Here is a 27,035-nt window from a genome sequence, read left to right on the forward strand (position 1 = left end):
GATGTGCTCTACATCGCTAATTACAGAGACCACTAGAGAAATTTTTCAATGGGCTCTATTCCTTGTTCCCTGTATTTTTTGTTTCATAGTATTCCCTGGGTAGCAATGTACAAAAAGATCATTTACTTTTGATATACGGAGTCACAATCACTCTTGCCCTTCAAATTTCAAATCAGGAGGTTGTGAGGGTATCATTAAGGTTATAAGGGTATCATTAACTAGACTCAAAGTCTAACAAAAAATATCTCAAACTTTGTGTCGCACCTCAAGCTATCTAATTTGACATCCTATAGTTAGTAGCAATTATAACATCCTTGTAACAAAGATAAATGATCTGTCTCATAGTATCCCTATATACAATTTATGTATTTCTTTTATTGGGTTTCTTGCATCCTAAGCCTACTTTTCATAATGATTGACTTGCAACACACCCTTGCACGGTGCACGTGTGTTTTTTTTTTCACACGAAATCATGCATATGCACTTTCAAAATAACTTTAAGAAAACAAAACAAAAAAAGAAAGTTTTTAAAAACCCCCAATAACAATGTGGAAGTCATTTGGGAGCAGAGTTTTCACGCGTACGACGATTAGGGATTGCGCAACATTCACACGTGCGCCCCTCCATAGCTTCCTAGCCTTGAAAACAACCGACACATAGTAATACCCTCTCCCCACCTTTCATTGGTAGCTTGGGTCTTACACGAGCTTAACTGGTTTTCGGCTTTTTTGTTAGTTGGGAATCTAACTAGACCTTGGCCTACCCAACCAAGAAGATATAAAGGTCATACTCCCTTTATTTTTTTTTTTAGCTTTCCCAAATTATCCTTGCTTTGAACTTGGAGGTCTGAATTTAAGTTTGGGATAACTTCAACTTTAATAAATTTGGACCTTGAAGGTTCAAAGGTCTCAAAAATGGATATCATGTTGGTGGTTTTTCTCAAAAACATATCTCGGACGTTGTTCGAAGTTGTCCATCAAACTCAACTTTGGACCTAAGTAGGCTAAATTGGTTATAAAAAAAAAAAAAAACATACAAACAAAAGGTACAATAAAAGGGCCATCAAACTCAACTTTGGACCTAAGTAGGCTAAATTGGTATTAAAAAAAAAAAAAAAAAAAAAAAAAAGTACAATAAAGGGGTACAAACATAATAACCAAATTATGCAGGTGGGGGGAGGAAATTTTTGAATATTGGGAATTCCAAGGAATATTAGTAAAAATTTCTCTTTAAGGTACTTGTTTGTAGACTAATATATGTTTGAATGCATCCTCCATCAATGAAACCTATTTATTGTTTTTAGGGTGTGAATTGGATTTGCAACCATAAACAATTAAAGTAAGACATACTTCTAATTAAAGTAAGACATACTTCTAAACTTTATTATAAGATGCACATTTGGCATACAAAATTTTTAGGTTGACCCAATAATATATTTTTATTTTTGATTATAAATTTTAAATTTTTAAAATAATTTAAATAAAAAATCTTGAAAATAGATCGTCTAAATAATATATTGTATGTAATATTTTTAAGACTTAATAATTTATTTATTATTATTATTATTATTTTCATTAGTGATACATCTTGATTGCATGTTAACTGATTAGAATATTAGATAGTTTGCTTAAATCAAAATAACCTTTTTTAAGATGGATATTTGCTATTCACCTTGATTCTCCACATCAACCTTATATAAACTTTTTTCGTTGTTTTTGTTCTTGAGATTCTTCACCAACCAAAAGATTTAGACCCTTGCTGACGTCTGTTTTTGTTCTTTAGCTGCACTTTTCTCAAATTGGCTCCTACTGTGGGCTCTGCAACCATATATATTTCCTTTATTACTGCCCTGAATGAAGGAGGTTCTAATAACAAACTGAGGTTTTTCGCTCTTGAGCTCGAGTCTTTCTCCCATAAGGTACCTCGAAACCCTAATTTTTTGATTCTGTGGGACGAACATGTTTAAAGTAGATAACTGAATCCATGAACCCTAGTTTTGGGAAAACTTTTGGGAAAGAGAATCCGTAATGGACCATCTATTGATCATGTCAAGTCTTTACTGGGTTTTTATTTGCTGAAAAGAAAGTCTCCAAACCTACCGAATAAGGGAAAGTCCTTATTCCGTTTTTTTCATTTTTCTTTGAAATTTTTGGTTTGCCAAATTCCTTTCTGTTTCCTTTATCTTTTTTGCCATTTCTTATCGTTCTTCTTTGATAAAGATAAAGTATTGTCTGTGTGATTGGAGTATTAAACGAGTTAAATGGCTAGCAATATTTTCATTTGTTTTGTATTGGTTTTAGTATAATCATTTTTAGGTTTGTAGTTATCTGTGTGTTCATTGCAACTTAAATGAGTTAGGTTAGATTGCGTATATGGATATTTTTAAATTATGTAACCATAAAGTTCCTCAAAATAAAAATTATGTAACTATAAATAATGTTGTATAGTTTTATATTTTTATGATTATTTTTCCTCTTTCGGGTCACATTGTTCGTTTTTTCAGATGACTCGCTCAGGAGCTTATCGAGTCGGGTCGAGTCTTCAGGTCTGAGGACGATGGTTTCTGGGCGAGCTTATCATAGTTTTGATGGCTCTTGAAAATAGAAATCTCTTGAAAATGAACACCCAAAAAGGTCTTGCTTTTGAAGATTTTTTTTCTTAGTGCTAGTGGTGGCATGCATGAATTTAAAATAAATGGGGGCATTGGTATTAGGATGTTAGGAAGTCAGTGACAGAGGTGTTGTTGTTGGATTTATGGATGCTGTTTCCTTCTTGGTTGAATTACAGGGAGGGAGGAGCTGGTTTTGGTGTTGATCTTGGTGGTCGTGATTTTCCAAGGAGTGAAGAAGCATCAGTCCTTTGCAGCTCGCTGGTCATGGACCAGCGAGCTTGACTTGTACAAAGATGGACATTATAGGTGTGATTTCAGTCGGTGATCCCTGTTCTTTGGTTATGTTTTTTCCTTGTTTTCTTTTCTTTTTATTTTTATTTTTTGTAATTGTTTTACTCTTGTTTCTGTTATGATATATATATATATATATTTTGAATAAGGACTTTCCGTTACGATATCGATTCTGGTTCATAGCCAAATTGCTTTTGTGAATAATGGTTATGGAGTCCGTTCTATTTTATGGGTATTAGTTCATGTTAATGAGGGCCTTAAACCACAGTGCACTACATGTGTAATTTTATTGTAGTCTGTATTGCTTGGTTACATGTTATTTCATGTTATATTGTTTATTTCCCATTGAATGTGAACTTCTTTTCCGTTTATGGAGTTTGGAATTTTTGGTTTATTCTTTATTTGTGGACCTTAATTGCAAGAACTCTACTTGGAGTATCATTCTTGCTCCGAAGTGTAGGACTTCCTCTGCACATCCTCCTGCCATTCCTAGTAGAAAATTTTCTTCTTACCTACCTTACTCCCATGGGAGCCATTGGAAAATAAACCTTATGCCATGAGCTTTTCCTAGTTTTTTTATGGTACTTATAATTTGGAAAAGTTCTTCTATGTACTATGTTGATCATGTTCAAGGGAGTTATTTATTATACACTGTGTAGGTTTAGGTTCATATGATATCGATTTACTGCCCTTTTTCTGGAACTAGGTTTAAGCCCCATTTTGTCAGATTGTTTTTCTGTTGTTTCTAGCATATTACGTGTACATCTCGACAATGCTTCTCTTATCTGTAATTCAAAAAAATCATCCCAATTTATGGGATACAGGGTATGGTTTATCTGGCTGACATCCTTGCTGTTGCACTTCAATTTATGGATGTTGGTGTGAGCTATTTGATGATTCTAACACTGAAGAGGTTGTGTTTCTAATGTTTGTTTTTTGTGTCGAGTATTTTGCTATGTTTGTATTGATATCCTTTTCTTCTCATTCATATACTTCTTCTACTATTACTTTTTTGCTTACTTCTTAAGGTTTCTTATACAATGAGTTGAATGAAGGTCTTATAGGAAAATTTACGTTACGCCCCATCCATTTGATGTCAAAAAGGGAAGAACTGCACATATGATTCCTGTACTTGGCACATCCTAGCCATTGCTGTTGACATCATACAGCTGGCGTGATGTGAAGTTTACTATAGAACCTTCATTGTGCTCATTGAATAATTTTTTATCATAATATTTTGTATGATTTATTTTGGGGTTTAGAATTTGAAGATTGGAGGGCAGTGTTTGTATCAATGTATTAGGACTAGACCAGACTTGAAGTGATGGAGGAACAGGTTTGGTCAGGACAGGTTGAACCTGACCATTTTCCCTTGTCAAACGGTCTAAATTTGAAGAAATTTTAAAAAATTGACAAAAAATACAAATAAATCCTAAAAAGAGATATGTCAACATGGGATGTCTGGTTCATCTCTCCTCCACCTAGAATTGTCAAAATATTTGACAGATTTTGCGTGGAAGAATGACACCTCCTAGCCATCGCTGTTGACATCAGACAGCTGGGGTGATGTGACGTTTCCTATAGAACCTTCATTGTGCTCATTGAATAATTTTTTTATCATAATCTTTTGTATGATTTATTTTGGGGTCTAGAATTTGAAGATTGGAGGGCAGTGTTTGTATCAATGTATTAGGACTAGACCAGACATGAAGTGATGGAGGAACTGGTTTGGTCGGGACGGGTTGAACCTGACCATTTTCACCTGTCAAATGGTCCAAATTTGAAGAAATTTTTAAAAATTGAGGAAAAATACAAATAAAACCAAAAAAGAGAAAAAAAGGAAAAAAATGGAAAATTAGAATTTTCTTACAAAATTCAAAAAAATTATTAGGAACTGCATGATACACAAGTTTAGAAGCCAAGGTTAGAAAGATACACAAGTTTAGAAGCGAAGGTTAAGAAATTTGTGAAGATAACTGCATGATGCATTCCCCTAATGCAGTAATTCATCACGCAATGACGATTTAGACAATGAAATTGAATGGTATTGAGCAAGTAAGTTAGTAAAGCAGTAAAGTGAATCACATTATAATTATCATTATCTAGTTGTCTATAGTTAGAATTTACTAAGCCCCATACTGGCACTTTCCCACTCTCACTTATAAAGTCATGCACACAAAGAGTAAGACATAAATTCATAATCCATCAAGACATAAAAAAGGCCCGTCTAAATCCCATAGTTAGATTGTTACATAAATGCTTATATATGTAAATGCTTAAACTAATGAATCCAAGTCATATGCAATCTCCATCATTTTTGTCTTCATTTCCTTCTTCTTCTTCCTCATCATCATTGAAATTGTCTCCATCAAAACCCTCTAAATCATCATTTCCACCACTTATGAGAATTATTTTATATATCTAAGTGAATTATTAACTTATTTTTTACTAGTAAGTCATATAGCATAGGAGCCTAGGAGTCTTACTAAGTCGTCATTTACTAACAAACCAAATCAAGTGCTTAAAACTTAACATATATCTCCTTGTGATGGTTCCATCTCCATTTTCATCCAGTTATCTAATTGTTCTTCGACGCCTTGAAGAACTGGGTGCTCTTGCTTGAGGACCCATAATTCAACAGTAACTATCCTCTCTGTCAATTGAGTCCAAACATGTGGTTCTTGGTTCTACATTTCATATTATTTCACAAGCTTAGAACTTTAAGAAGTAAGAACCAAGAGCTATGCCCAGTACTGGAATATGGAATGCAATTATTAAAGGAATGATTGAAAATTAACATAAGAGCCTATTACCTCGTCCTCAATCTCAAGTTGTATTGTACAAAGGCCAAAGCATTAAGTCCCTTATGCTCCAACTTATTACGCCTATCGATATGAATGCATTGGAACACACTCCAATGCTTTTGGCAACCAGTTGCACTGCAAGTTTGGCTTGGGAAATGAATGATGATTTTCTGAAGGGAAAATATATTGATAGGGCTGCAGCTCTATCAAAATAACTCAAGCCTCATCTCAAAGCTCATTGAAAATTGCAGTTCTGACGTTGGAAAACCTTCAAATTGATCATCTCGACCTTCAGCATTATAGATTTTTAAAAAAATTAGGATTTCAAGGTCTAGAGATAGTGCATATTGTAACACATTATCTAGTTTGTCCATTTCCCCCTAAAAAAAGTGTTCACGGATTTGTTAGATCTTTACCATTTTTTACTTCAAATTTCACAATTAGTGTTGAAAATTGATTTTAGAGCCATCATGGAGATTTCCAATGACTAAAGTGCTTTCCAAATGAGGATTCGAGGTGAGGCTTTACTTTATTTGCATAAAGCCTAGGCCTTATAGAAATCGCATTCTTTCTATAGATTGAGATCATTCTCACCATTCAGATAAAAAATTGAATAGTAGAGAAAATCAGAAAACAACTTGAGATAGTTTAGATAAACCGTTGAGAGAGCAAAAAGAAATTAATAAAATGAATTATGCAGGAGGGAATAATCACGTGTTCACTGCCATCGTTTGCCCAAATCTCCTAGTTTCTTCTCATATGAACTCATATCCTTCGCAATCCTCACTTGCATATGCCTCCCAGGATACGTCATCTCTTTCATGTTATGAAATCTTAGAGTTTATTGAAAATGTGGCTTTGTTGTTGTAGTCTTGTAGAAGAAATTTTAGTTGAGCCAATAAACAGTTTTATGTATAAGGGGATGCAACTGCCTAGCCTATCTCTTATCTATAATCTCACAAAACTTCTTGTAGTTGGAGTTCTTATGCTTGACAGCGGCAACAATAGCCTCTTGGCCTTGTCCGTTGCCTCATTGGTATTACCGCATTTAAGGCTTAGTAATTTTGTATCACTGCCAACGATCCTCAATACCTTCACCGATGGCTGTGTTACTCAAATTGCATTGGTAATTGAGCTTCAAAATTTGCTATTCAAAATCGAGTCTACCATGGCCCTCTGACTACTTTTTGTGACTCATATCAAATTCAACCAGGCACTTAGGTGACCATTCAGAAGCCATTCTTTTGGTACGAAATACTCAGCGGGGAAGTTTTTATCAAACCTCATTATTGCTGGGTTCATTAACTCACTTCCATTTTGTGGTTTTTTCACAAGTTCGAGGAGAATGGAGTGGTTGTAGATAATTTTTCTAATAGTATTTGCCTTATTTACAAAGTTATTACTAATGAGGTATCCTTCATCTTCCCTATAATTTCAAGCAGGGATTTAAAAGTTGGCGAGTTGACCCGGAATCGCCCAGGTCGACACGGGAATCGGCCACCCCGTGCCGATTCCCACACAATATTGGAAGTCGGGCGTGTTTAGAGCAGAATCGCTGATTATCGGCGAAACACAACAGTGAATCGGGCAAAATCGTCGATTCTACACAGTGAACCGGGTATACCCTACTCGCCACATGTTGCCCACTGCCTAACTTCAACCCTCACAACGCCTCGCGTCTCTCTGCCCACTGCCTTACTTCCAACCCTTCTTCACACGCCATGCGTTACGCATCATTTCTCCCTACAGGCATTGTGGAAGGCAACTGATGCATCCCACGTCCTCTTTAATATGCTTTTGACTTGTATAAAATAGTGGCTTTTATATCATCAATTTACTCTCCCAAGTTTAGATGTGGGACAATTCCCCCTAACCTATTCACAACATTAGTACTCTACGCTGCACTCCTATTTTTTTAAACTCAAGCACCCTTACCATTTTTTTACATGCTACTTATTGAACGCAAGCACCTCTAAAAATACACTGCAGCACTCCCATTTCTAAGTATTAATACGCTACTTATTAAATGCTACTCCCATTTCTAAATGTATTAATATGCTACTTATTAAACACTAATTATTAAATGCTATGGCACTCCCATTTCTATATGCATTAATACGCTACTTATTAAATGCAATAAATTTTTTTTCTTTATAACAATAAATAGAGTGACAACATAGGGAAGTGAATATGTCATTTTTTTTATATTTTGAATTTTAATATCTTTATTTTCTAATTGTCAGGGTAATTTTTTTTTTAGGTATCATAATATTAAAATATATAAAGGGTTTTAGTTTTTTTAATTATGTTCTAAAAAATGAATTAATGAGCATGTCAATTAGTTTAATGTTATTAATGAGTGTGTCAGTTACTTTATAAATATTAGCATATCATGTTTCCAAATTAGTGTGTCATATTCAATGAGCCTCATGTGCATATTTCTCTAATTAAATGACTTAATTAGGGTGCCAAATAATTATTAAAATTTCTTTTTGGTATATTTTATTTCCATATTGATTTTTATTTTTATTTTTTTTGTAACTATTGTGCATGTTGTCGATAAGCATTTTTTTTATTTTTTGAATATTGATATCTCTATTGCCATTTTTTTGGATAAAGTTTTTTTGAATCTTTTAATATCATAACATTATAATTTATTGGGGGTTTATTTTTATTTTTCATTATATGATATGGAAACATTTTCTGATACTTTTTGAATCATGTTTACTATAATAGTATAATTAATAATAATGGTTAACAACAGCTCATACAGGAAAAAAAATCTCAATATTAACATATTGATGCAAAAAATGAAAATTCTTAATGGAGTGCCCCCATTTTTTATTGGATTTCTAAAAAACAACATTTATAATGAAGTTTAATAATTTTTTTAGATTTTTTTAAGGCCTAATTCAACTGATTTGGCCGATTTCCTATGCGGATCGCCGATTCTCCGATCCTGATGGGTTTTTGGGGTGCCCGATCTGGAGCACCGATCTGTTTTTTAAACCATTGGTTTCAAGCATCAAATTAATATGATGCGCAAATTAAGAGGTCCAAAAAATGGTGTGGTAATGCTCTTTTAGCAATTGACCCCAAGGGAGATGTTGGCTGCATTATTGGTAATAAATTGGACCACTTCTTGTCGTCCCTCGTCATCAACAATCTCTTTAAATAAGTAAAATAATGCCTCGCTTGTTGTTATTGGTCGGGACTTGGTTTTCTTGGATGGGGAAAACCCTATGTCAAACAACCGCGAAGGGTACATGAGCCTTGGCGTTTAAAGCGTGTGCGTGTGCTCTTCTTAATGCGGATAGGAACAACAACGAGAGAGATTTTATCAACAAGGGTGCGTTTAGGCGCTTACCTCGTCGTTTGGGGGTTCGGGGATACGCTTGGGCAGTCGCCCTCTTAGAACAAATTACGTAGCCCTCCGGTTGTATGCCAGCACGGTTTGGACACGAACTTTCCTCAAACTTCAACACGTCACCTCGTTTTTTTACCTAGAAACTTGTGATGTGGCTTCGAATGACACTCCTCTATGATGGTTTACTCGAGTGGGGGTTGGCTGGCAAAGAAAGACTGAAGAAGAAGGGATGACAGAAGTACTTTTTATTTGCTCAGACGCTACCTTGGCAATTAGAGCAACTAAGAATCAAAACTCTCTTGACCATCGACTTAGGATGACTCCACTCGAGTGAGTGAGGGCGAGAGTATCTATGTCTCACGCAACTCGACTCGATTGTACGGAGAGGAAGTTAGAACGGCAATCTGAGTGTTAAGACTCTTAAGATTGCTTTGAGAAGCATCAAGTCAAGTGCATGATGGGTAGAAGGATATTGTCAATGCACAGAGGGGAGATGAGTGAAGAAAAATGAAGGGAAGGATTGTGTCCGCACGAAGTGACGGACGCGCATACGAATATAAAAGAGGCAAGAAGATGAGGATAGGGCCACAGGATGCTGGGGCCGCAGGTTGTGGCGGTTCCGCGCGTGGCACAACACAAAGTAAAGAGGAGAGATGAGGCGATTGAATGCCGGGGTCGCAGGTGTCTGACGACCGAATGCTGGGGCTGCAGATGATTGTGGCTCCGGGTGCTGTGGTGATGAGAAGAGAAGCACACAGAGAGAAAGAGACAGGGCTGCAGATAATTGTGGCTCGGTGCACAACAGGGGGATGAGAGGGGAGTAGAGAGAGAGACAGGGCTGCAGATAATCATGGCTCCGTGCACAACAAGGGGAAGAGAGGAGCGTAGAGAGAGAGAGGAGACGAGAGAACATCGGGGCCGCACGTAGATGCGGCTTTGTGCAAAGTAAGAGCGAGAGAGGGCCGTAGGTTGTGGCGGTTCTGCATGTGGCACAACACAAAGTAAAGAGGAGAGATGAGGCGACCAAATGCCGGGGCTGCAGGTGTCTGACGACCGAATGTTGGGGCTGCAGATGAGTGCGGCTCCGGGTGCTATGGCGATGAGAAGAGAAGCGGAGAGAGAGAGAGAGAGAGAGAGAGAGAGGGAGAGGGCCGCAAATAATTGTGGCTCCGTGCACAACAGGGGGAAGAGAGGGGAGTAGAGAGAAACAGGGCTGCCGATAATCATGGCTTTGTGCACAACAGGGGGAAAAGAGGAACGTAGAGAGAGAGACGGGATGAGAGAACGTCGGGTCTGCACGTAGATGCGGCTCTGTGCAAAGTAGGAGCGAGAGAGGAGTGAGGAGAGAGACAGGGCGGCAGGTTTTACGGCTTTGAGAATTGCTATTCACGCAAAGACGAGAGAGAGAGAGACGGGGTCGCAGGAGACTGCGGCTCAAGGGTTACTGTGCAGCAGAGAGAAGAGAGAAAGGGAAGAATGATGGGGAAGCAGGTAGCTGCGGCTCCGGGTTGCTGTGCAAGGAAGATGGAGTAGAGAGAGAAAGAAGGAACGAAAGCGAAAGGGGAGAGAGAGTGGGCTTGGGGTGTGACCTTGCTTAGGTGCACCACCTTTTACCCCTTTGCTTGCACATGAGAGAGTGGGAGGCTAACCATAGGTCAAGATTAGGCTGCATGGACCATGGTGTAGGCTTGGGTGGACTATGGCATATGGACTATGGTGTAGGATAGGGGAACTAGGGTGCGGATTATGACGTAGGCTAGGGTGTAGGTTAGGGAGTATGGGCCAGGGGTAGTTTCTCTCACCAAATATTTCTCTCTCCTCACCACTTGATCCAAGAGTTAGAAGCAAAATGCAAGCTTAATGCCTCAATTTCATTAAAAATGATCAAGCCCCTTTACAATTGACCTAAGCTTGTTTATATAGAACAACCACTGAACATGGGTGGAATGCCCAAAACTAAGCCAAATTGTTGAAAATTACATATTAAATGAATTAAAATAAAACCTCTTTTTGGGCATAATGACCAAAATAACATTTTGATCTTTTAAGCAAATGACAAAACCATTCCTCCTTGAGGGGCCTCTTGCCATTGCTAGACTTCGGGAGCTTTTTCGGACCTTGCGGCGGCGATTTGGGCGATCAATCTTCGTAGAATCGATGCTTGATCCATCACAAATGTTTTGATGCCCTTTGATTGTCTTGAAACGGATTTTTCATGGATGGGCAAAAATCTAGCCAAGTCCATAAACTTCGACCACCAATGCAGCGCAATCCATGATGTTCCGAGTCCTCATTTTGATCACAAATTGAAGGGGACATTGTCATGATCGTTTTGCACCAAATGCCGTTTGATTTGGTTTCCGTTTGAGCATATCCCTAATTTGGGAATTGTCGGAAAGTGTGATTCCGACAACCTGAAAATCTTGCCATTTTCAACGTTGAAATTTGTGCTATCCGACCCTCAATTAAGCGCAAAAATTATACAAAACTGTAGCCCTTCGCGATGCGGTCGCAATGGACCTGTATTTCCGACGATCCGACACCCGAATCTCAAGTTATGACTTCGCGAAGTATGGGGCATCTTCTTTTAAAATTCTGATTTTCATGTTTTTGCGCTCGTCTTCTCTTTAGAAATTCTCTCGTTTCGGGACCTAGCTCATGTCCAAATTTGAGCATGTTTCGACTCAAGACGAACGAGGTATGAGCATTTTGAAAATCGTCCTGAGAAGTGAGAACACGTTGGTTCACTAAGGCTGCACTGCAATAGTGTAAAACCCACTATTGCAGTGCAGCATGATAGGAGCTGGATTTGATAACCGAGTTTCGTCCTGATCATATCAAAACTAATTGGAATGTGACGAAACTTTGTGAGTGTCCTTCGGGCATCCCAAATTACCATTTTCATGCCTTTTGAAGCCGTTCCAGTATTTTTTTCAAAGTGTCTTGGGTACTGGCAGAACCAGGTTGTTACTGACTCTCTCCTGATACGACTTGGGAATACAAGTAAGTCAAAAATGACGTATAGTAGTTACAATATCAGAGGATCGACATACTTCAAGAAAACTGCTCTCTTATTACAGTACACAAAAAAATGATCAATTGCCTGTCTCTTCCACTATTTCACCCATTAGTGATGATGGAGCATCCATGACTGATCCATATTTGTATGTCTTAATGTAGCCCTTAATCTCTTCTGCATTCTTCTTAGCATCATGGAAGGGATAGCCTTTGTACCTGGGCCTTGTGATGTCACTGAATCCAAAATAGGCTGAAAGCAGGAGTTTTAGGGCATTAGGTATGGCTGAATCATACATCGACTGGGCTACACACATGTCTGCGCTTTCTATTGCCTTCTATCTATCCCACACACTTTTGATTGTTGGCTTTGTTGTCCTAGGTGGGAAATAATCTTTTATCTCACCCTACCTTCGGGCCTACTAGTTGCACTTGTGGTAGGCTCTTTTCCTCCCTGTCCTTCTCAATTGCTCTAAATGGTGGGACTCCTTTTCAAAGTGTCCATGGAGGCAGTGTAAGGGTTATTGATCTTATCAGCGATTACTTGCCTTTTTTGCTTCTCAATGTCATGGCTTTCGATGTTTTTGTGCATCCCTTGCATGGCATGAGGGGGAAGATTAGGGCATCTTTATTATTTTCTTACAATAAGAACACATTTTTGTACTTCTTTCCAGTACCCTGTTCACATGCCCCTAGGCTGGTTCAGATTTCGCTTTATTTGACCCAGATGAATGATTTTTCAAACTTTCATTCTCCCAAATCCTATGATTTCTAATTTAGTGACCAATCAATAAAAGTCAAATACTTGATCACCAATCACCACCCAAAGTTTCTCAACACTCCCAATCTCCCACACCAAAACAACCACCAAAGGACTGATTACCTACCCAAACCACCATTCTCCAATTCCAAATTCCCAAACCACACATCCTCCAACAAACTGACAAATCAATCACCACTCACCACCTCACACTTCACAATTTTACAAAAAAAATGACACAAACCATGCAAACTCTATATTTGTGTTAAATTATAAAAACCCTATCTTTTTACAAAAAGCTATTCAATAAAAGATTAAAGCCCCTTACCTTCTTGAAAAATATTGATTGTTCATTCATATGAAGTATTTGAATTATTGATAGAAAACAGATTATTCATATCAGTATCAATATAAAAAAGAAAAAGAAAAAGAAAAAGAAAAACATAACTGAAAGTACTATAAGACATAGATGATGCTAACAATGGAATAGTTTCCATAGCGGCTTTTTAGGTGTTAAACAACAAAACATATATACAGAATCATTTGTAATATAAAAACAAAGAAAACAAAAATGCACCAAGTCTCTGGAACAATTTTTATAAATTAACATTATCATATAGCTCCATTGAAGTATAAGAACCAAGAATAGAATAAGAAAAGTAAATGAAAACAAAAAACTCGAAAACCAAATATTGATGTATTAGAAAAAGTACAAAATCCACCAACTAGGAAAACACTAAAGCTAGAAAACCTATATATTGAGTGTATGAAACGACCCATTGTGTAATGATTTGAAAAAATTATTCATTGTTTGCAAAACCCCTAGAGAGCCCCCTTTTTTCTTATTTTTCAAAACAAAACTCTAAAGCAATCAAAGCAAAAAATGAATCAAACAAACTTACTTGGAGGTTGAATTAATGCGTAGCTGGAATCCCTTTATACAGTCGTTGCAATGTAGTCCCAAACTAGAGTTTTTGGTGTGTGTGTGTGTTCTTGCGTGCGCATGCATACGCGTCTGTGTGTATGTGTATGTGTATGTTTATATGGATGGAGAGAGAGAGAGAGAGAGAGAGAGAGAGAGAGTAAAAATTACGAAACTTGGTCTCTCCTCTCTCTTGAAATTCTACTTTTATGAGAATGCCCGTAATAATAAATAAAAAGCTTCCCCAAAATGAATTTAAATGATGGAAAAATAGAAACAGATTATTTCTGGAATGCTGTAGCGGCGTTGGGACCAAGCAGTTTGGTCAGAACTGATTGAACTAGCCTGTTCAGGCATTGAACTGGATATTCCCATGATCACTAGATCAATGTGCTTGGCACCCCAGTCTGATGAGTGGGCCCACTGGCTCTGGTCTTACCAGTCAAACCGACTGGTCCAATATGCTCTTCATTTCATTGGTTTTTATACTGTAAGGAATCCTGTAGGTGAGCTTTATTCGTACTGTAAGGAACCCTATTAGTGAGACTTTCACCATGTCTTTATATTATTTGGTTTTCATTTCTTCTGTTATTAATTATTTGGCTTTCATTTCTTCTGTTCTTATATACTTTCCCCACCCTCCTCACTTACAGTGGGGATCTGTTTTGGTGCAGGGAATCCGGACAAGATTCTGCCTTCAAGTTTATTTTTATATTTGAGAAATAAGCTATTTCTTGTACACTTTCTTAGGTTTGGCTTTGTTCTCTCAATGTTGTCTTTCTGTGAAATTAGCAGTTATGTGTTTTTTTTTTTTTTTTTTGACAAGGTTATACATTGGAATGGAACTTGAGACGTTGGACTATGAAAAGCCTAGCCTCTATCGTCTTGACACAAGCCCGTGCTTCCTTATTAGTAGTTATTTATTTACTATGTGGATTTGTTTCATTCTTTTTCATTTGCCTTTTGTCATTATCTTTTGCTCGAAGTTATAGTCTTTTTCTCCCTTATTGCATACATTTTTATTTATACATGTCTATAATATTATTAGTAATAATGGAGAGGGAAACTTCAAGCACCTCATTTCACCATCTCGATAATCATTTTAGGGAGTGGGAGATATTATAAATTACAAACCCCTTCAAAATGAATCTTCTTCGAATTTGATCGGGTTTGGAGAAACTCAAAAGCCCTAAAAAACCTTTGATCGATTACATTGATATGGATGGGCTAGATCTGATTTTGAGTGACCATGGATTTGGAACTCTTCTTTTTTCAAAGAAAATTGTTATAAAAGATTGTTTTGAAAATTTTCTGTGTCCCCTCCACACCTCAAGAGTGGATTTTGCGGTGGGTAGGACACCAAAGGTGTTCATTCTCAAATAGAAATAGATGTCTAAAAGCTATGACGAGCTTTGTTTCTATTCTTCTGCCACCCTTCTTAATTGATGCATTCTATTTGCTACTCTTTGGAATTTGATGTGGTGTATTTTGATGAATACTAGTGTTTCCCAACTATATATATATATATATATGTTATGGGTGAAGTTGGCATACGGATGCATCTATAGCTGTAGAGGCAAGGTGCACCTTCAAATTTTATCATGGTATATAATTTTGATGTAAAATGTTTTTAGGATTATCTCAAAATCTATTTTTATATCTTATTATAAAATTTAAAATTTAAAAAATAGTTAAAATCAAGTAGATCTATAAACATATGAAAATCTTGAAAATGGACAGCGTAGATAATATGTTGTAAAATGCACTATTTCTGAGACTTATAATCTTTTTATTTTTCATGGTCATACATCTCGATGTCGAGATAATCAATCAAAGGGTTTTTCAACATTAAAACTACCTTTTTCGATGGATTTTTTAGGTGCATCCGTAGCTCTACATTATAAGGTTGCAACCTTATATAAACTTTGTCCATTCGTTAGTTGTCTGTATTGGGATTTATTTCTTCTCCCATTGGGCAGATTTTAGAACATCAGCATGACGGCTCCCCCTGCAGAGCTCCTAGCGGTCCCACAGGCGGCCCATCAGCCCCTTGCCACAGAGCCCCTCACCCATGCCAATGACGATGGGCTGACCTTCTGGCAGTTCATGGCTGCGGGCTCAGTGGCCGGCATGGTTGAGCACATGGCCATGTTTCCTGTTGACACTCTCAAGACACGCATGCAGATGCTTGGTTGCTCCCCTGCCTGTCCCGCCGCCTCCTCCACCCACAATGCCATCGGTCGTACCCTTGCCTCCATCCTCCGCTCTGAAGGGCCCCTTGGCCTCTATCGTGGTATTGGTGCCATGGGGATTGGAGCTGGGCCTGCCCACGCTGTCTACTTTTCAGTGTATGAGTTGAGCAAGGAGCGGCTCGGTGGCAACCGCCCTGGCCACCACCCCTTTGCCCATGCAGCCTCTGGTGTGCTTGCTACCATTGCCAGTGATGCTGTCCTCACCCCCATGGATGTTGTGAAGCAACGCCTACAACTGCAGAGCACCCCCTACTTGGGGGTCAGGGACTGCATGATTCAAATGCTCAGGAAAGAGGGCTTGCGTGCATTCTATACTTCATATCCAACAACTGTGGTCATGAATGCGCCTTTCACAGCAGTACACTTTGCAACATATGAGGCAGTCAAGAGGGTGCTTGGGGGGATATCTCCAGAGAATGTCAGCGAGGAGAGGTTGCTTGTGCACATCACAGCGGGGGGTGCTGCAGGTGCACTGGCCGGTGCTGTCACCACACCACTCGACGTTGTGAAGACCCGCTTGCAGTGTCAGGTATGTTGTTGCCGCACATATGACTCTTTGGCCTTTTTCTCTATTTCCTTTTGTTTGTTATGGTTATCTACTTGTTTTGGCTGCAAAAGTTAAGTTATAGTATTTCTTGTATGGTCATTAGCTACTCCTTTAAGCGTACCCTACAATAGCTATATTTTTTAATGATCCTAGTGAACTAGTAAAATTATTTAAAGGAAAATATTACATACTATGAAGACATGATGGGCAAGTTTGGTCAATGTGAGAAATGGTTGGAGCAAGTTTCCTACAAGAGATGATATACAAGAGCTATGCAGTAACTATCGTAAAGACATGGTGATTTGCGATCGTAATTAATCAAGGACTCATGATGTATGGGGTGTTACTGTTTTTTTGGCCCTTACTAAATGAGGACCAACCCATAGAATGGGGTTTATATGTATGCCAGCCATGTTCCTACCATAGTTTACCCTAAATTTTTCTGTTTTAGTTTTCTGAATGATTGTGCTTTGTTTTTACCAAAGTTGCAGAGTCAGTCTCAATTGGCAGTCTAGACAAGATCAAATCATCTATTGGAGCACATGTTTGATATTTCTATGCTGGTTGTGAGGGCATAGCCGTAAAGAACAGCATCTAACCGTGCATCTCTTGAAACACATACTGCGATTCCCAATTGAGTTTCTTAAAACATAATATCTAGGAAGCTCTAATCCCGTTATTTATAATCTCGGGGGGCATCCAACCCGAAATTGATGTTTATTAAGTTCTCTACCTGATTTTCACTAGTCTACTAAGAACCATTGCCTTGTGTTCTTGTGACACAAGTTTTTGTAGTCGATGTTGGAAAGTTTGGCCTTGTTCCGACTGGAGCGAGTCAGCTTGATGACTCCCTTCTTCTCTTTCCCTCTCATAAGTTAAGAGAGGGAGAGAGACTGAAAAGGCGAGTAAAAAGAACATGATTATTTCATATTTGACTCAAAATAAGACTTAAGAAAACTGATACACACACACATGGGAGAGTCTCCAAAGATGCTATTTACCTTTGTACCTTTTGTACAAGGAGGTCATAATCATTATTATTCTTTAGATTTCAAACTGGGTGTTTGTAGGAGTGTCATTGATTAGACACAAAGGTCCAAAAAGAAATTCTCGGACTTTGTGACTCACCCCAAGTCATCTAATTTGACATCTAATGAGTGGGAATAGTTGTGACGTACCAAAAGTAAATGGTCTCTTTATATGTAAAATTTACGAAGAGTTAACAACCCCTCAAAATACAAAGGCGCAAGTTAGAAGGGGTTGTGATGGGTGTATTTATCAAAACAATCATTACTTTTTATTAAAAGATTATTTAAATAGTTAATTTTACCATTAAGTAAGGGAAAATTTGAAATTTTCACAAAAGTACAATGACTTTTTGGAATTAGTATCTGGGAACTTTATTTGTAGAGTGTCATTGTTCTTTAGTTAAAATTTCAATTTTACCTCTTATGGAGATGACAAAAATACAATTTGTCTTGTAGTAATATTTACAAATTTGCCCCACAAAAGTAACTTTTTTTAAAAAATAGACGATAAATTAATAAATCCACCTTTCACAACACTCTCTATCTTAAACCTTTGAAATTTGAAGGGTTGTGAAGTTTAGAATATCATGTGTGTGTGTGTGACTTCTTTTGACCCCTTTTTTACCCCTTTTTTGTGCTAATGAATTTTTTTTTTTTTAATTTTTTTTTTCTTCCTGGCACAGTTCAGCTGTAGGAATAAAACTTGTGAAGTAGTATTGCTAATGTCAACAAGCGGTTTGTTGCAGGGTGTGTGTGGTGCTGATACTTTCACTAGTGGCTCAATTCGTAATGCTATTCAGCAGATAGTGACAAAAGAGGGGCCCCAGGCTTTATTGAGAGGGCTTAAGCCTAGATTGCTGTTCCATGCACCAGCAGCTGCAATCTGCTGGTCCACGTATGAAGGTTGCAAGAGCTTCCTTCAACATGCGCCCTGAGATTAAAGAATCCCTTCCCATTGTGATTTATTTTACAACTTTGAGGCCCATTCGCTATAGCTGTTGAGAGCTGTTTTCCCCTTCATTTTGGCATCTGGAATTGTGTAATTTATGGTATCTGCACTCCACCATTGTTTCTCCTGGTTCATCGATTGTCTGCTGGCCAGTGTCTAATAATATTGTACTGTCGCGGCGTAAGGGGAACTGAGAAATTAGGGAAGAGGTTGTTATGTCACAGCAGTTTTTTTTAAAGTTTAAATTTTTACACTCACAATGGATTTGAGAAAAAGTACTACCTTATATTTTCAAAATAGCTCCTTTGCTGGAACGTGCAGAAGCCACGGTTGATTCAGAAAATGGGTAGTGGAGATTAGCCATTGTACAGGCATGTCGACGTGGGAGTACATCTCCACTTCCCCATTTCTAAATAGATGTGGTTGTGCTGTTCGTATACGTACCAGCACACACAGTAGTGTAAAAGTAGGAGACTTTGGTATTTCGGAACAGTTTTCTCGGTTTCTCAATGGTAGTTTCGTATGGGTAGCTTATTGTTATCCTCTTGATGATCATGAATGTTATCGATGTAAAACCAGTTAAGTTGGTCGATGATCTAAAGACCATAACCGACCATTGAGGTCTGTTCATGTGCTTACTAGTGCCACACTTGCCAGTGATTCCCTATAGTCAGAAGGATTGTACTTTGCTTTCTTCAAATAACAGCTGAGGTGCTTTCCCCTTCTTTTTAGTTTTGAAAATATCGAGTTTTGTGAGTTTGGACTGTGGCTGAAACAAAAGCTAGTGGGAATAGCAATGTATACATTTGAAACAAGTTCAAAATTATTCTTAACCATCTATGCCGACAGATGGGGTGTCGAAAAAGTTCGAGAAAATATTTTTGGGACCCTGGGTCGGTCAAAAACAACCTAGCTATTGGATTTCACATCTACTGCCTAAAATTGAAATGACGTACTTGTGCCAAAGGTAAATATTCTAACTGTAAATGGTCTTATGTTATATCAAAAATAAGCGAAGTGAATAAATCCCATAAAAATATCTTAAAACTATTAGAATATTTATAATTTTTAGAAATTATTTGTAAGCAGAAATAAGCTTTGATACCAATGAAAGAACCAATGAAAGAGACCATGTAGGTATCCAGCCTTGTGCTAATTCTAAAAACTTTTCACTGCAAAACCTGGTTAACCTAGTTATAATGCCTTACATAAAATAATATTTAGCGGCATGCAACAGAGTTGGCACAATCCCAAGTACAATTTGAGCACAATTACAATTCTTGAACCAACAACACTCTCGTGAGTCAATTTTTGCAAAAGGAAAAAATACATCATCATCAATGACCATTTGAAAGTTATTAATAAAATTGATCAACAAATTTGTTCTGGTTTTCATGCTGCTATTAAATCAGCAGCAAATAGATCAAAATTAAACAGTTGTTTGATTATGATTTTCTCTAAAGTGGATTAGTAAACTCTTGAATGATTAAGCAATCCAAGAAAAATTTCGGTGCAAAACTTAAATCTCAATCACCTGATCTATAGGATTGAAATTGAGATTTTGTTGGTGTTTCTTTTTGTTGCAAAAACAGTAGAAAATTATCCAATAACAATGAGATCTGAAGATATAATTTGATCTAATTTGTTCGAAAAGATTCTCCATACCTAGATGAATGATTTAGCAACAATTCTCATGTAAGATCATCAAGAAGACTTGATCTAATCGACAGATCGTTCTGGTTTACATGCTGATTAAAAATTAGCAGTGTTCTTATCAAAATAAGCAGTTTTTAATCAAATCTCATCAATATCACAATCTAGCAGTTTTTTGTCAAAACGTTATTGCCAGCACACTCATGAATGATCAAGGAAATGACCTAGGTACAATCTCAGCTCAAAACGTGAGTTAAATCATATGATCTAATGCCTTTTTAAGGAAATTTTACTGCTGTAAAGACATGCTGTAGAAACAACAACAAATTTTTCAAGATCAGCATGAATTTATTCATGTAATTCATTTTAAATGATTTAAAAAAACACAGATTATATAGCTGATTTTTCTGCTGAAAGTAAAACAGCAGAAATAATGAAGAACTCTAGCAAAGAAATCATCCCCAATTTTTCAAATCCATGAAGATGTCGTTTCTATTTCAGATATTGCAACAAATCCTAACTTGAATTACAAAGATCATGATCAAAACTGCTTTTATTTGAGATTCACCGGTGATCGAAAGCATCATATGAGTGAGTCTGAATCATCATGATGCCAAATGAGTATCAAGTAAGTTTAACTATATGGTCTCCAGTATATGACCTTGAATTATTCTAACTATGAAAAATTCATGCTTAGTTCATGTCGTCGGGGGGTCATAATCATATCCATTGGCCGGCATTGGTTCTAAACATTTAAAAATTATAAATTATAAATGTGTGAAAAAAACTAGTTGCTCACAACTAATATGGTTTCATTACCTTTAACGAGATTTAAGAGGGACTAGCATAAATTCGAAACAAGGCAAAAAAGAAAAAGAATAAATATTTTTTTTATAATAAATATTTGAAAAAATTACAAAAAAAACCCCTAGATATACTATCCCTGCAAGTTACCTTTTCTCTAATATTTTTTTCCACAACCACTTTTCATCGCAAATACCCCTTAATAAAAAAAAAAAAAACAAGAAAAATGCCTAAACTACCATCTCTCTCTCTTGCCTTTAACCCAAGGCATTTTACCCATCCATTTTTTTACCACGCACGCCTCTTTTTCTCTCTACGCTAACTTCCCCGAGCTCCCTCCCTCACTGTATCCCCGCCCTCCTTACCACGCGCTTCTCTCTCTCTGCGCTGATTTTCCCTGAGCTCCCTCCCTCTTTGTCCCCCACGAGCTCCCACCCTCGCTATCTGCCCAAACCAAGGAAGCCCGAGCTCAATTTTTGAACCGAGGTCGCTCCCTCTCTCTATGAAAGATAGCAGGGCTCGAGCTCGAACTCGAACCGAGGAAGCCCGAGCTCAATTTTGAGCTTATCTTTCAGCCCAAATCAGCCCCATCAAAGGTATGTATGGTCTATTTATTTTTTTGTAAAAAAATGTAGTATGTTGATTGTTCGTGGAATTGTATTAGGGCTTACTGTGACTGACAATGAAGGGATTAAGTGTATTTGGTGGGTGTAAATTGTCATTTTAGGGCTTAAATGTACTTGGTGGTTGTAAATTTGGAGTTTGTTTTGCTGTATTGTTTTCTTTGCATCGATTGTTTCTTATTTGATGAACCATTGCCTTGATGATCCATTATCTCTTGTTTATTTAATGAGCCATTGTTTTTCTCTTACTTGATGAGCCATTGTATTTCTCTTGGGGTAAAGTAGTCTCCAAGTTTTTTGTTGGCAATGTGGCAACTCGTATTCGAACTTATGTGCATTATTGGAAATAAAATTTGCGAATCTTACCCATTTCGTGCATCTTTTTTTTATATGAATTTATGGGATTATTTGCTTCCCATGCCTCTATGGATTGATCACTTCAGGCATTCACTGATTTTACTCTTGTCAAATCTTCCATTATTTTCTTCCCATGCCTCTATGTTTATATCCATAAAGTCATTAGTTTTGTATTCAGATAATCATTAGGTTTGTTTAACTTTGGCATGTAAATTATTACAAATCTTGTGCAGGACAAAAAAAAAAAGAGTGATAGCAGATTGATTTATTGTATTTTTAGTGGAAAAGTCCAATCAAATGTCGATGGGACTTTGGATTATATTGGTGGTGATGCATGTACATTTATCATTGAAAGTAGAACTAGGTTAGATGACATGTGAAAATACATAGCAGAGCGTTTCTCGCTAGATATATAGTCGGTATCATTGAGGTATTTTGTCTCGAGAAATAGAAGATTTTTTGTGAATATATTCATTGACGATGATATTGAGAGGATGTTGTATGCACATGAAAGAGAGAATAATCTCTTTCTATATGTATTTGGTGGGAGTGAACAAAGGGGTGGAAGTACTTCACGTAATAATAGGGCAGTCGAAGAGGTCAGATCCCCTCTTAGATCTAATTTGTTGCTCTATAGTTCTGAACAAAGCAATGCATCAAGGTTGCTTAGTTCATGGGAGGATGCACTTACCGATATAGGGCAACAATTTGAGTCTCTAGATGACTTCCGAGAAGCCCTTAGCATGTTTGCTATAGCCCACCATTTTACATACCATCTTGTTCAAAATGAGGGGTACCACATAAGGTCAAAATTCAAGGATGATAGACGCAAATGGGAAATATATGCTTTGAAATTAGGCAAGACGAATATTTTTAGCATTGAAACATGAAAAAGAGAACATTCATGTAATATTGGGACAAACAATGATGTATAGAGAAAAACGTCATAAAAATTTATTGCATCTTTAATCAAGGATAAATTAAGTGACATTGCGCATTACAAAGCTAAAGAAATTATGAATGATTTGTATCGAGATTATGGGTTACAAATACCCTATTGTAGAGCTTGGCAAGGGAAAGAAACAGCCATCAAAGACATACGTGATTCACAAGATGAGGCATACAACCAGTTACCTGTATATGGACGAATCCTGATAGTTATGCGACGGGACAAGTATGACTAGATGGCAGATTTTGTCGAATGTTTATAAGCTTTTATGGCTCAATACATGGTTTCAAAAGTGAATGTCTTCCACTTATTTTCTCGATGGGACATCACTGAAGGCACGATACCTTGGAACTTTACTTGCTGCCAACTCACTCGATGGGGAAGAATAAATGTTTCCTGTTGCATTCGCTATTGTGGATGCCGAAAGTACCGACAACTGGGTATGGTTTATAGAATCTCTAAAGATTGCTATTGGGACAGATCGTGAAATTACTTTTTGGTCTGATAGACACCCTGGCCTAGTCGATGCTGTTTGTCAAGTTTTTAGAATGCCCATCATGCCTTCTGTGAGCGTCATTTAGCATAGAATTTCAATAAGGAAGCAAAAGATATACCTAATGATATTAAGAAGGCAATTGTTAAATTTTTTGTAGGAGCATGTAGAGCATAACGGCCCCAAGAGTATTTTGAGAAGATGAATGAAATTAGGTCAATTTCTGAGGACGCATTCAAGTGGTTCATGAAAGTATCGCCAAACTGTTGGGCCACTTTACTCTTCAGGGATAAACGACAATGTGATTGAGTCATATAACAAGTGGATTCTAGAAGTAGGAGACATGCCAATTCTTCAGTGTGTTGACTTGATTAGAAGACAAATCATGAAACTAATGGCCACATGAAGCTTGGAAGCTGAAACATGGAGTACAACACTTACCCCGCATGCGCAAAACGAGTTCAAAAAGATCATAAAGCAATCCATTTCGGTTAGCGCCACTGTATCAAGTGGAGCAGTGTTTGAAGCAAGGGGTGATCTCATGAATTATAAGGTAGATATAATTGCACGAGAATGTGAATGCCAAGGTTGGCAAATAACGGGCTTACCTTGCAAACATGCTTGTAAATGCCTTCAATGGATGAATAGGGATCCTGTTGACTATCGTAAAGACTATTTCACGGTTGAAAAGTTTCTTAAAACATATTCCTCTCCTATCGTGCAAGTTACCTTGATCGATCTATCTGGGTGTATGCATGGACAACTTCCTCTAGATGGAATAAAAGTACTTCCACCTCACTCAAGACGGCCCCCTGGCTGACCTAAAAAGAAGCGCATTGAGTCACAGGAAGTACCAGTGCGACCTATTCACTGTAGTTGGTGCAAAGGAACTGTTCACATAAGGGCAACTTGTAAAACACCCACTTGAAGGCATTGTTTTTTAGTTATCTTTTTTGTTCTGTCTTTTTAAATTGTAGCACCCACTTGTGGGAAATTTTGTCAGTACAAATATTTTTGCCAGTACATATATGGATATGCTACTTTTCTCTCTCTTTTTATTGGATTTGCTATTGATTTGTGTTTTCTCTTTTCTCATGAGTATGACTCATCTCTTTCTCAAGTGTTTCCCATTGCCAAATTGCATTCTGACTACATATGTATGCTATCTAATATTGGATATGCACTATATTTGAAGCTCATGATTGGATATCTAGTGGAAACACATGGTTGAATTGCTAATAGACTTTCACTCTCCAATAGTTATGGATGGCTGAATCTTTAAAAAATGTCAATGCATTGATAATGTGAAGTTCTTAAAGAAACACTTAGCTCCAATTTCTTTTCTTTTTTAAAGTTTTCTATATCCAAATCTGTCTCATTGCTTTTTACTAATTTCTTCTTCTTACTTATACTAAGCAGGAGGACTCGGCATATCAATATTTAAAATATTGAGGTTTGCTCACCATATAATTCTTAATGGTGTGACAATCCACCATATTTTAGTGGAAATTAAACTTTTGAATATGCACATATATTGGATATGTACATATATTTGAGATTCATTTATTACATATGCAACTGTTCTATCTCTTTTTTGGATATGCTACTTATGGTTTTTTTTTTATGTCAATTATGAAAATAGAATTAGCAATGCAAGACCCAGGCCCAGGGGAGCCATCCTCTTCATCAGCTCAAAGGCAAGAGGTATGATGGTCTATTTATTTTAGTTAATAATTTACATTGATTAGGTATTTCTCCTGTTATTGACTATTGCAATTTCTTGTTATTATTCATTTTAAGAGAGAAATGTACTTCGTATTGATGAATCAACTCAAACCCTAGTAAAATGGAAGATCGATCAACGACATATACCTCTAATTCAAACGACAAGGTTGAGCCCATTGATGGATATTGGGGTATCACATATCGATTATAATCTAGTGAGGGCATTTATAGGGAAATGGTGCAAGGATATGAATTCAGCATTTCTAAGCATTGGTGAAATGACTCCAACCCTATACGATGTGTGACAGATATTAAGGATACTCGTGATAGGTGAGCCTGTAACCGACATCAAGCCTGAAGACTATGTTGCGTTTGTTAAGGAGTATCTGGGAGATTGCCCCAAAGACGTCACCCTGATGCATCTCAAACATACATGGTTGAGGAGTCGATTCATCCAACTACCAAAAAAACCAACCAAATTATAACTCACGCAACACACACGAGCATATCTCTTTTATTTAGTCGGCACAACTATATTTGCCGACTCATCTAAAGGATCGACGCCATCAATATCCTTATAATTATTTCGAGATTTTGATGAGGCATGGAAGTTTGCATGGGGTACTGCGGTGCTTGTTTTTTTGTATCGTTCGTTGTCTAAGGATGCCGGTGAGGAAAATAATCATTTTAGTGGGCCAGCGACTTTACTACAGGTATTTCTCACTCTCTTTATTGTTTAATTTTAGAGTATTACAATTTCTCACTATCTTTGGTTTCTTACTTTTTACTTCTTCTACAATGTTGGATCTATGAGCATTTTCGAGCTCTAGCCATCAAGCCTGCATTGGTCATAAGCCTAAGAATGCCTAAGGCTTGCATGTGGAAGAAACAAGCACGCCACAAAAACATCTCATTTGATAGCATCTCGTTTGATATGGTTAGTTATTGGCTTATGTGCTTATAATCTAATAGATAATCAATCTGTGGTTAGTTATTTCATAATGTTTCATGCTTATTTTTATAGGTGACTTGGCAACCATATGAGGAGTCGCATGAAATTATAGAGTACTACATCTGTCGATCATACTTCATCAGTTTCAATATTGCAAATTACTATTTGCCAGATCGCGTGATGTGACAATTTAGAAAGTTGGAAGGTATTCCTGTTAAGCCACCCAAGTGGGATAGGAGAGATAAGGTCGGTTTGCACCTCACAAATTGGACTGTAGAATTGGGTAGGCAGATAAAAGATTAGAAAGCACGAGAACATCATGTTGTTAAGACAGCCATAGATAAATCTGGTGGAGTAGCTATAATAGAGTACATGGCCCGGCGCAACATGTTTATGCAAGGAAAAAAACCCCATTTCGCCCCTCGTCGTAGTCGCAACTGATGGAGAATATATTGGTCATCGGTTTCACATGTCACGAAATGTCCATCTCTTCGGCACTTAGATTATCCTGTTTTACACCGTGAAGAAAATCTCTTCTTCATCCTATTATTTCAAATATCACAATTTCGATTTTCCCACTGATCTTTAGCGTTTCTATACTACCAGCAAGTCTTTCTATATAACCATTCATTTCGAAGAAACCAAGATGCTTTTATAGGTATTGTGTTTCTTTTTCTTTCTGCTATTCCCAAATCGAATACTCTTCACATAGAGTGTCATATCTTGCCAACTCTGTATTACCTCTCTCTAAAGTTTTATTATAATAAATCATATTTATAGCATACTATAAAACCTTTTTAAATGAGCCCTTAAAAAAAAAAGTCTCCATAATTAGGAATCCAAAGATATGGCTTAACATATCACATCTTTTTAATTTTCTGCAGAAGAGAACTTGAGCATCCTATGATAAAAATATGATATCTCTCAACTCAT

General features: G+C 37.2%; 1 protein-coding gene and 1 long non-coding RNA gene across 11 annotated transcripts; both read left to right on the plus strand.

Annotated features, from left to right (window-relative positions):
- The first annotated feature begins 1,855 nt into the window (after positions 1–1,855).
- Positions 1,856–18,803, plus strand: LOC18447194 (uncharacterized). Of its 8 annotated transcripts, none has more exons than XM_088872337.1 (6): positions 1,856–1,918; positions 2,504–2,633; positions 2,788–2,917; positions 14,424–14,520; positions 15,750–16,551; positions 18,344–18,803. In XM_088872337.1, exons 5-6 carry the CDS (start codon positions 15,766–15,768, stop codon positions 18,530–18,532), a joined length of 975 nt encoding a protein of 324 aa, XP_088728463.1. In that variant the 5' UTR covers positions 1,856–1,918; positions 2,504–2,633; positions 2,788–2,917; positions 14,424–14,520; positions 15,750–15,765; the 3' UTR covers positions 18,533–18,803. The 8 variants fall into 8 exon arrangements, with proteins under 8 accessions (XP_088728463.1, XP_088728461.1, XP_088728460.1 ...); XM_088872335.1 differs by having other exon boundaries at positions 14,445–14,520; XM_088872334.1 differs by lacking the exon at positions 14,424–14,520.
- A 2,359-nt stretch (positions 18,804–21,162) lies between these two features.
- LOC110008395 (uncharacterized) lies at positions 21,163–26,743 on the plus strand. 3 transcript variants are annotated; one of them, XR_002283256.2, is made up of 4 exons: positions 21,163–21,599; positions 25,068–25,129; positions 25,226–26,087; positions 26,175–26,743. It is a non-coding gene; the product is annotated as an uncharacterized LOC110008395 (long non-coding RNA). The 3 variants fall into 3 exon arrangements; XR_002283255.2 differs by having other exon boundaries at positions 25,459–26,087; XR_002283257.2 differs by having other exon boundaries at positions 21,263–21,599; positions 25,268–26,087.
- The last annotated feature ends 292 nt before the right edge of the window (positions 26,744–27,035 follow it).

Source organism: Amborella trichopoda, chromosome 7 (genome assembly GCF_054954075.1).
Source record: "Amborella trichopoda isolate Santa Cruz 75 chromosome 7, AtrichopodaSantaCruz75HAP2 v2.0, whole genome shotgun sequence".
Lineage (NCBI taxonomy): Eukaryota > Viridiplantae > Streptophyta > Magnoliopsida > Amborellales > Amborellaceae > Amborella > Amborella trichopoda.

What these genes read in the sequence shown, in the direction of transcription:
- LOC18447194 (XM_088872337.1), top strand. Translation starts at nt 15,766, where the DNA reads ATGACGGCTCCCCCTGCAGAGCTCCTAGCGGTCCCACAGGCGGCCCAT. An exon ending in AGACCCGCTTGCAGTGTCAG is followed by an intron (nt 16,552 to 18,343) that starts GTATGTTGTTGC and finishes GGTTTGTTGCAG; the next exon opens with GGTGTGTGTGGTGCTGATAC.